At 36.9% G+C, this 11,295-nt stretch overlaps 1 protein-coding gene across 4 annotated transcripts in view; it reads left to right on the top strand.

The window, feature by feature from the left end:
* Positions 1–1,448: 1,448 nt before the first annotated feature.
* The window catches only part of ARNT (aryl hydrocarbon receptor nuclear translocator), a 63,578-nt gene continuing 53,731 nt past the window's right edge, over positions 1,449–11,295 (top strand). For all 4 annotated transcript variants that reach the window (XM_036860418.1, XM_036860410.1, XM_036860401.1 and 1 more), the window contains exon 1: positions 1,449–1,590. In XM_036860418.1, coding sequence (XP_036716313.1) covers positions 1,566–1,590 — 25 coding nt within the window. In that variant the 5' untranslated portion in view covers positions 1,449–1,565. The remainder of the gene's footprint in view (positions 1,591–11,295) is intronic.

The following is an 11,295-nucleotide window of genomic DNA, read 5'->3' as shown; positions in this document are numbered from 1 at the left end:
ATGCTAGCCCAATAAAATCTAATTTTTAGATCTTCATAGTTGTACTTCCTATTTACTGTTTATTTGTTTATTTTTTGTTGCTTGGATCAACTTACCACATTTAAAGCCACATAATAATTCATATTCTATATCTGCACTGCAGTCTTGTTTAATAGCTAGCTACCTTTAATATGTAATTTGAATTGAAGTACTTGTTACCTTTATTCACCACTACTTCTAATGCTTCAATGTACTTCATTTGAGTGAATGATTTTTCTCTTTTTGGTGAATTGGAAATATAACACAACAAAATGGTAACAAAGAAAAATTTAATTTTAACAAATGTAAACAATAATATACAAATTATGTTAAAATACCTTGGCTGAGATAAACTATACTGATAACTAAATGAGAGAAATGGATCTGTGTAATCTTTGTAGTACATATACAACCTACAAGAATTCAAAGATGCTCAATAGCATAATGGGATTTCTGTTAAAATTAGAATAAATGTATGTTAGACAATTTGTGAAAGATGTGTGAAAAGGTAGTACACTGTAGTGCTAAAACAGGGGGATGGGTGGAATATATTCCCAGAGTCAGCCTTCTTCAGTTTGCCTCCCGCACCACTACTTACCAGCTGGGTGTCCCTTGCTTAACCTCTTTGCTTCTGTTTCCTTATCTGCAAAATGTAAATAATAGAATCTACCTCACAGTGTTGTTATGAGGATTAAATGAGTAAATACTTATAAAGCAGTGTGGACAGTGTCTGGCTCGAAGTGCTCAATGCTTCCTATTATTAGAAAATAAATCTGTGCAATCATCTTACCACTTCTCTACTAAAAACCCGTCACTATGTCCCTATCGTTGATCAAAGGAAGTTATCCCACTCAATCAAAATACATTGCCTCCTGTTTAGGCTGTCGGTATCTCCCCTACCAGACATTAAGCGCCCAGATCCTCTTACACTACCAGTTCTATAGCAGGCATTCAAAACTTGCTGAACTTTTTCCCACCAGGGACAAAGGTCCTTAAAAGAGGGAAAAACTAGAAAGGATTACAAATCACTAAGTGAAGTTTAAGCAGTAGGGCACCTAAAGAAGATTTACAAAACAAATCATCTGCAGAGTGGCCAACCAGGCGAATCCACCACCCTGCGAAGCTTTTTAGTAAAATTATTTTTCACTGACGTCACTCGATCGCTGACCTCTAAGGTAGAAGAGGCGGAATTAGAAAGACAGCTGGACTTCTTCCTCGCCCTCCCTCCTCCACTGGACAGGCTGGCGGCTCCGTGGCCAGCCCTGTTTCTGGTCGACTTGCGATTCCATTGGTCAGTTTTCCCGAGGAGGCTGGCCTTGGGGCTGACCCCGCCCCCTCTAGGGGCGGGTCTCTCCGTCGTAGGGGCTGGGGACGGTGGGGCGGGGGGGGGGGGGCGGTTGCTGCAGCCGCCATCTTGGATTCCGCGGTAGCGTTGGCGGCAGTACGGCGCCGCGTCTGGGGAGTGGCTCTCCCCTCCCCCTCCCCCCGGTTCCTTGGCGGTGGCTCCTCCCACTGGGGGGGGTGCGGCGGCGGTGGCATCTACAGCTATGGCGGCGACTACTGCTAACCCTGGTGAGGAGACGGAGGACTGGGGTGCCTCTCAAGGAGGAGGGGCTGAAGGGGTTGGCAACTGGGTAGACCCAGCGCTGAGGGGCCGTAGTTGCGCCTGAGGGCGCTGGGACGCGCGGGGGTGGCTACGGGGCGGTGGGGGAGGGGAGTGACCTGGGGGAGGGGCCCGCCCCTGGGGAACAGGGGAGACCCGAGGTGGAGGGAGGGAGCAGGCGGGTGGGAGTTGGGGATTCCTTGCCCCGAGTTCTGTTCGAGCAGCTGTCCGTGCGGGGCTGGCCCACCTCCACTCTTGTGGCGGCGTTCTGGTGTGCGTTGTGGTCCTCTTTCAGCCTTCTGCCCACTGTGGACCTGCTTGATGCCGAATAACTGTGGGCAGTGTGGCTCGTTTTACTTTAAAAGTAGTTGGGACTCATAGGACCACGTTGCTGTTTAGCTGAGGTGTTACTTCCAAACGTTTAGATTTTAAATTTTAAAAATCTTTGAATTCATACTCAGTTTCTTAAAATAAAAAAGCTGTACCTCCTCCCTCCCTACCGAGGGCTATCCTTTGAAACTTGCGTTTATGTATTAAGAGGTGCCTCTAGTGTCATTAGCTGCTGAAGGCGGAGGTTTGTGTAATGTTTGAGTTACAGGATAGATCTTGCCAACAGCAAGCATCCAGGACCCAGATTTAAATCTTGTTAGGTGGGTCAAGGCAGTTCCCATTCTTTAAGAAAAGTTCAGTTCATGCTATTTCTCAATGAACATCTCTTCTAAAGTGGGAGCTTGAACGTTAAAAATCTAGTCAGTCATGTCTAACAGATGGAATGGGGTGTAGTGCAGCAGGTCTAGACAGATCAGGTCTTCAAATTCCTAGTCCCAGTCCTCTTTCCAGTACATTACAGTTATTTCTCCCTAGGAAGTATTTCATTTTAGGGATCCTAGTTTACTTTGCTGACCTTGGCTATTTCCCAGAAATCCCTATCTTTGATAGCCTTAAAAAAGAAGTGAGAGGTGGGGGTGAATAACTTGAAAATATGGTAGTGGGAAGGATTCACTGCTCTTCCCTTGTTAAAACTTAAATTGGATTTTTTTCGTGTCTCTGAAAGGCAGTAGTATTTTACAATACTCAGCTTTTGCTATTACAATTGAGTCACTGAAATTTACTGTCTTTCCTACCATGTTTCTGGGAACAGACCTATTTAAAGAAGTTAATTTGTCACATGTCAATATCATATTTTTAAATCTTTTAAATTTTTTAAGAGGAAAAGGAGATAAAGTTAATGGCTAAAATTGCATTGCAGGAAGTGCTGAGTGATGGAATAAAATCGGAAAGATGCTATTATTATGGCAGACCTGACCTTGAAGTAAAATAACCTGTTAACTAGGGAGTAAATAAACAAGATTTTAAACTGATAACACATTGCAAAATACTTATATAACCCTAGCCAAGTTGCAAAGCATTTCTCTTATTAAGAGGTGGCCTGGGTAAACAAGTTTAGTGCATATGTCAGAAGCTTTTTTCCCAGCAGCGTGGGTGGGGTTGCTTTATTTTGTTTTGTTTTTTAAACAACAGTAACCAGAATGACAATCTCTTGACCACATTTTCATTAGCTGATCAATATCAACTTAAATCTGTAAGCAGAAAATAACATTCATTTGTGCAGAATCCTTGCTTATGATGAAACAGTTACTTTGTTTATTGCCCTTTGTCAGCCTGCTTCTGCAATTTTTAGGGTTCTTTTTTGATGTTGGATAATTCTCCCATCTCTTCCAAGTTATTGATCCCAAGTTCAACACATGATAATTAAATTAGAAAGTGCATTTTCCTCCTTCAATTCTCGTTTTGCCCCTTTGTATCAAAAGGAAGAGATGATAGCTGCATTGTGGAGTTTTGGTAGCCTGTTGCATTTTGGGAAGTGAGGACCATAAATGTAGGGACACAGGGTGGAAATGAACTGTGCTCAGTGAAAAGAAAGTAAATGGTTTTCAGGTCAGAATTCTTTGTTGCATGGTCAAACCTTTTCTCCTTAGAGTCATTTTAGGGACTAGGGACATCAGACTGATTTCTTTGAGTTTTTTCTACTTTGTCATTTTGCTAGTTAAGTTTCCCTATGGTTCTTGTTTGTTCTGTCCTCACATACGTCTGCAAAGAATTTTGGTAATAATTATTTAACTCTTCTAAGCTTCATTTAAGTTAATCCTTAGTGTTAATAACAATACTTGATGATCATTTTGGTTGTATTTAGAGTTTGATTTAGAGACTGTTGGTGGCCCTTCAGGGTCTTGCAGGGGACCTGGTTCCTTTGCATTTTTCTCTATGTCTTAACATGGTGCTGGATCAAAAGAAGAGTAAGATATGGTTTATACTCCACAATCTAAGAGTTATGTTTAAGTAATAGTTCTAATGTGGTGGTGGCTTTTTTCTGCGTAATTGATAATTCTTCATATTCTATTATTTTTCACTAATTCTACTTACCATTGGCAAGTAGAAGTGAGTGGGTAGGTGGTCCATGAAGTCTTAGGCTATATCTTTCTTGTCTATGGAATACTAAAAATTTTGAGAAACATTTAAGAAATTGCATGTGTGATTTGTAATGCATTGGCTAAGGCACTGTTTGGGAACAGATTAGTTATTTGATTTATAATTCAGTATTCAAACCAGAGATGTGAATGAATTTTTAGGAGAGCAGTTTTCTCCTCCCTTGATTCTGGTCTCTTTCCCAGGGACCTCTTTTTGTGGTATTAGGTACCATTTATTGTGGGTAGAGAACGGGTAGAAGGCAAAGGAAGGAACACTTGTTTGGGTTTGTAAGGCTGACACTTAGGAAAACTTTTTTTTTTTCACATAATTTTTACTTCCATAAATTATAGTTTTTAAAGCATCAATTAGCAGAATTCTTACCCATTACCTTTACTTAACCTTTTTCAGATACGGGAAAATAGGAATTTATGCAGTATAAAATTACGATGCCAAGATACTTTAAAAATTATATTGTATTGCAAAAACCTATTTCAAAAGTGTTTAAATATAGTTTACTAATTCAGCAATTGAAATACAATTAACATTTTTGAAAAAGAACCTTAATCCATATACTTTTTATGCTGTTCGAATTGTGGCACCAAACTGAATCTTTCCTGTTTTTTTAGAAATTAAGAAGTAGATACTTCTGCATTCTTGGAACTTTAGTTTTCTTGTTGTTTTGAAATAGTGGTCTCTCACTTTAGTTTTTTGCATTCCAGCCCTACTCCTCTACTCAAACAATCCAGTAACAGATGAGAATACGTTGTTTCATGGATGTTTTGTGAAAGTCTTTTGTGGTTGTCTGCTATGGATGACTTTCTTCCAAGGCAGTAACAATAGGGATTTCCACAGTACCAAGTGGTGGTTGATCTTCAAAAAACTAAATTGCAACACTCAAGGAAACTAAACATTTTTTTCCTTGATTTTACTTAGGTTATGACATTTGGAGCATATTTAGTTTCAAAACTAGTAAAATTTGAATCCTTAATTGTGGAAACTGTCTTTGGAACCATCTTTTTTTTTTTCCCCTTCAGGCTATTTACAATATTTATTTTAAATGTTAATTCCCTGGCGGTATAGTCCTGTATAGAGGTGCAAGGGTGACATTTCTGTCAGTGCTCTCCAGTGTCTCTGTGGTTGTATAGCTGATCTTATTTAGATGTAACAGTAAAGGAATACATTTAAAGCTCTTGTGAAATGCAAGGCCTGAGCTCAGTGGAGTCTATTTGGGCCCATCATCCACACCCAGTGATAGGCCCTGCCTGTACAGCCATCTGTTTTTAAGAATGCTGCCTAATATGCTGTGATGATTTCAATAAGTAGACATCAACGAATGTTGGAGTTGGATTCACGATAACTCCTATCATTTTACATGTAAGAAAACAAACCTAGAGAGAGGAACTGGCACATTTATTAAACATCTATTAAGTTCTTACTACATGCCAGGCTACACTTTCCTGTTTTGTTGGCTATTCTGTATGTTAGAAACCGTCTCTTAGTTTCCAAATAAATTCTCTAAATTTGCATCTCTTTTCATCATTTCTTCGTTTTGTATTTGTCCCTTCACATTTTCTCTGTAGTTGAGTAGACAAACTAAGTTTATGACTTTAACAACTTAATTAGAATTTAAGTTCCATGAGAATAGGACCTTTACCTCCCTTGTTCACGACAGCACCCTACTGCTCTCAGGGGTGCCTAGTATGTAGGACTACAGTTCAGTAAATGTTTGTTGAATAAATGAATGTTGTAAAACCTGGCATTGGAGGTTCATATCTTTATGCACTGTTAATATGAAAATACCTTTGAAAGTATAACACTAATTAAGCCATTAACATCATGAATTAATTTATAATAGCTAACAATAATTATATGCCAGATATTGTTCTAAATATATTATCTCACTTAATATTCATATATTTATCTCATTTAATCTTTTTCTTTAAAAAAAATTATTTATTTTTTTAATTTTAGCTGCGTCTGGTCTTAGTTGTGGCGCGCAGACTCCAGAGCACACGGGCTCAGTAGTTGTGGCATGTGGACTCTCTAGTTGTGGTGTGGAGGCTCAGTAGTTGTGGCGTGCGGACTTAGTTGCCCTGCAGCATGTGGGATCTTAGTTGCCTGACCAGGGGTCAAACCTGGGTCCCCTGCATTGGAAGGTGGATTCTTAATCGTTGGACCACCAGGGAAGTCCCCTCATTTAATCTTTACAAGACTCCCATGAGGTATATATTAATATTCTTGTTTTCAGATGAGGAAACTAAGGCACAGAGTGAATAATTAGTTTGTCTGAAGTCACATAGCTAGTAGGGGGTAGAGACAGTTTTTTTTAGGGGGTGGGTAGAGACATTTTGATTGCTGGCAGTCCATCTACACAGTCACATTTTTTTTTATAGGAGTTTTTTTTTCTTTTTTTAAATTAAAATATAGTTGATGTACAATATTATATGTTTCAGGTGTACAACATAGTGATTCACAATTTTAAAGGTTATATTCCATTTATAGTTATTATTAAATATTGGCTGTATGCCCTTTGTTGTACTATAGATCCTTGTAGCTTATTTATTTTATATATAGTAGTTTGTAGCTCTTAATCCCCTACCCTTATCTTGTCCCTCCCCTCTTCCCTCTCCCTGCTAGTAACCACTAGTTTGTTTCTATATCTGTGAGTCTGTTTCTTGTTTCTTACATTCAGGAGTATGTTTTATTTTTTAGATTCCACATATAAGTGATATCATACACTGTTTGTCTTTCTCTGTTTGACTTATTTCACTTAACATAATACCCTCCAAGTCCATCCATGTTTTTGCAAATGGCAAAATTTCATTCTTTTTTATGGCTGAATAGTATTCCATTGTATATATGTACTACATCTTCTTTATCCATTTGTCTGTTGATGGACACTTAGGTTGCTTCCATATCTTGGCAATTGTAAATAATGCTGCTGTGAACATTGGAGTACAAGTATCTTTTCGAATTAGTTTTTTTTTTTTTTTTTGGATAAATTCCCCCGAGTGGGATTGCTGGGTCATATGGTAGTTTTATTTTTAGTCTTTTTTGGGAAACCTCCATACTGTTTTGCACAGTGGCTACGCCATTTTACATTTCCACTAACAGTGTCTGAGGATTCCCATTTTTCCACATCCTCACCAACATTTATTATTTGTGGTCTTTACACAGTCAGTATTCTTAATTACTAAGTTATAAGACTTTCTCCATTGTGACTTAAAGTCACTTCCTACAGAAATGTGGCACAATGGATACTTTTTGAGGAGGAGGAGGGTGGGGTATTGTCTTTTTTAGTAGATGAAGAAGGTGAAATACTTCATCGGACAGCCAGGATGGCACAGTTGCTTGGATGGAGAAGTGAGTGCAAGGTGCTGAAAAAGTTGCTGGAAGAGTGTTGCAGTTCCTAAAATCTTTTCTATAACTTCTTGTATTCTTTCTTCATAGTTGTTTTTCAGCTCTTTAAATAACTTTTACTGGAATCCTTAACTCTTACTGGAATCCTTCTCCTAGTTCTTCATATCCCATAATTGTCCCTTTTTGATGAACTTCTTGAATTTGGCTTCAGAGACACTGCATTGCTTGTTCTTTCTCACTGGCTCTTCCTTCTTTGTTCCTTAGGCCTGCTCATTTTCTTTTTCTTGTTCATTATGCTTCTCCTTTTCTAGTCTCACTCCTGGGACTGGAACTCTTAATTGATTAATTAATTAGTAAGCCAATCAACTTCCTTCATTTCTATTTGCCCACCTACCTGCCTCAATTAAACATTTATTTGGTAACTACTGTATCTCCTTCCCTTCATTTATCTTTTATATATTGAAGACTCTCTAAAATTTTTATTCCTGTCTTCTTACATAACCTTCTTTTCCTGTATTTTCATCTATTTAAAAAAACCTCTGTTTGAATAAGTGTAACATGTTATTTTTACATATATGGTCACCAGTATTTCCTTCAGATCTGCTGACCTTCCTAACTTTTCTGTATCTTTTGTGACTTGCAGTTTTTCCAGTTCCCCAGGCTAAGCAATTAGATGTGTTTGGATTCTTTTATGTATTTATCTGATTGTTATCACATCTTGTTTTTTTTGCATTAAAAAAAAAAGCATTTTTAAACATATAAGGATATTAAAACATATAAAACATTTTAACAATATAAAATATATACCAAAAAAGATGTATTTATTAATTTTTTAAAATTGATTTTTATTGGATTATAGTTGATTTACAATGTTGTATTAGTTTCTGCTGTACAGCAAAGTGTATCAGTTATACATATACGTATATGTACTCTTTTTTAGATTCTTTTCCCATATAAGTCATTACAGAGTATTGAGTATAGTTCCCTGTGCTATTCAGTAGGTTCTTAATTAGTTATCTGTTTTATATATAGTAGTGTGTATATGTCAGTCCTAATCTCCCAAACTATTCTTCTCCCCCTTTCCCCCTTGGTAACCATAAGTTTGTTTTCTACATCTGTGACTCTTAAAATAGATTTATTTAAACATATATATGTTAAAAATTATTTTAATAAAAATTACCCATGCATATATTTAATGACTTAGTTTTACATGATTTGTTATAAAAACAGCAGTCCTCTACTCCCTTCTCTCAGCTCCTTCTCCCCAGTGACATCCATTTTTATTTCTTTTAACCAAACTTTTAACTTTTGATTAAATAAAATGTCCCAGAAGTAAAAGGCAAGAGTTTTCAAATTGAAGGAGCCAGAACAATGAATGAAAAACTCACCCACTCAAGGCACATTATTATGAAATTTCAGTATCAGATACAAAGAGTATCGTATAAGCTCCAGAGAGAAGAAAATTGCTCAGTTAAAAATAAGAAGGAATCAGATTAGTTTTGCTTCTCAGTAGTCACACTGGAAGATAGATGACAATGGAGCAATGCCTTCAAAATTCTGAAGGAAAGTTATCTCCAACTTAGAACTCCATACCTAGGCAAACTATCAGTTAGTGAAGTGGAAGAAAGATATTTTCACATACCCAAGGTCTCCCTTATACTCTTTCTCAGGAACTTACTAGGGGATGAGCTTTACCAATAGGCGAGAGTAAACCAAGAAAGAGGAAACATGGAATACAGGAAAGAAGCAGTACAACAGGATACGTCCATTTTGCATACATTGCTGTTAGTTTCCCTGTTTTCAGTATCGTAACCTCACTTTTAAATTTGCCTGGTGTTCCCCAGTCCAGAGGACCTCTGGTTTACACTCTCCAGAGAATAAATCAGTTTTTTGACTGGGTGGTGGAGGGGCATTTTCCCTGCTGGAAGGGACAGGGAGAGGATCTGGGAATCCATCTGCTGCTTAAACAGATATCAAATTAATCCTTTTTATTTTAGCTTTAGCTTTTGGCCTGCCTTCTACACCCCCCACCTCATTTTTGATTAGTCTAATTAGTTTCCCTGCTTCTATTCAAATTTTAAATCTGTCAAATTAATCTTTTAATTTACATTTTCTTCTTGTCACTCTGACTTAATATATTTTGTCTTTCAGTTGCTTATTGAATCAGATTTAAGATTTCATCTTGGCATTCAAGGCCTTCTTACAGTTGGCTAGCATTTGACATCTTATATTTTCTCCTGAATACAGACTCTATGCTCTTTATAGGCCTGTTTCCCTACAGCTCCTCACAGCTATGTTCATACCTCCCTTTATGATTTGCTCATGTTCTTTTGTCTATGTGGAATGCCTTTTTCCTCTTCTTTAGTTTTTCTGAAGTCCAGCTTGACCTACTTTTCTGAAACTTCCTGGCTGGCTGTCTGGCTGGCTGGTGGCTTTATTTCCTTTAGTTTTTCCTTCCTGTTGAGTACCTTCTCTGTGCTAGGGACTGTGTCAGACCTTAATTTAAACCATCTCAATTATCTTTTTTTTCTCTAAATTTCTCTAACCTTTAGATCCCATAAAAACCTATTATTGAAAGTATGGAATTTATTTTTTATGGGAAAATTTTTTTTTTCTTAGGGAAGTTACATATATTAGCTATTTAAAATTTAACTAGAACAAGTTAATAGTAATAACATATAAAGTAAACTCAGTCTTACTAATAGAGAAATCCACATCAAACCAACAATGATAATCATTTTATACCTGGAAAATTAGTAAAAATTTGAAGATTGCTAAGGTCCAGTGCTGTTGGAGGTATGGATAATTTGATACCATTGGTGAGGTTCTTAATATATATGACCTTCTTGGAGGGTAATGGACAGTTTTAAATGTGCTCCTTTAGATCCAGCGAGTCATTTTTAGAAATTTTTTAGTTGTAGGTAATACTGGCATCTTTGCTTAAAGATATACAAGGATGTTCATTGAAACAAATGTCGTAAATGTGTACTTTTGTACTATGAAATACTGTGTAACTTAAAAAGAATGAGCTAACAGTGTTTATTGACATGATATACCTTCCAAGATACATTGTTAATTGAAAAAAATAAAAGTTTCAGAATAAATATAATATGGTCCCTCTCCTTTGTTATGTAAAAATTGCTAAAACCCTGTAATATATGGTGTATAGGAAAAGGTCTGGAAGGATTCATATCAAAATGTTAACAGCAGTTTCCCATGGGGGAAGTTGGGGTATATGTGTGGAGGATTTTACTTTTGACTGTTTGCTTCTGTGTTGTTTGCGTATTTTTAGAGACGTCTACATCTGACTTTTTGTATATCCATATTTTAATATATTACTTTTGTAATGTAAAAATTAGTAATGGCAAAACCAGTTAAAAAATTGGTGGTCAATATATTTTTACAAAGCTACTATTTAAGGCATACTTTACAATGTGTCAGGCACTATTCACATGCAGGATCTAATTTAATCTTCCCCAAAGGTAGGTACTGTTATTAGCTACATTTTACAGATAAACCCTGAGAGATTAAATAATTTGCCCAAGGTCATATGTAGTAAGTGGTAACCTAAGGATTGGAATCTAGATTTATCTCACTTTAGAGTTTGAGCTGTGTTCTTTCAGATTTTCAACGCATGCCACAAACATAGACACATGCACATAAATTTTCTTTTTAAAAAATTGGGATCATGCATTTTCTGATTGTAAAAGTAATATATGTTTAATGTAAAAGAGAAAACGAAATGGATATGTAGAAAATCAAATATAGGAGTCTCTAAATGCCATCCCATAGATAACCACTGTTAATAGTTTGTTGTGTAACATTTGCTCGCTCCATTCTAGCCA

This window comes from Balaenoptera musculus, chromosome 1 (assembly GCF_009873245.2).
Source record: "Balaenoptera musculus isolate JJ_BM4_2016_0621 chromosome 1, mBalMus1.pri.v3, whole genome shotgun sequence".
NCBI classification, from domain to species: domain Eukaryota; kingdom Metazoa; phylum Chordata; class Mammalia; order Artiodactyla; family Balaenopteridae; genus Balaenoptera; species Balaenoptera musculus.
The sequence above is the reverse complement of the archived record's forward strand: the minus strand, read 5'-3'. Positions and strand labels throughout refer to the sequence as shown.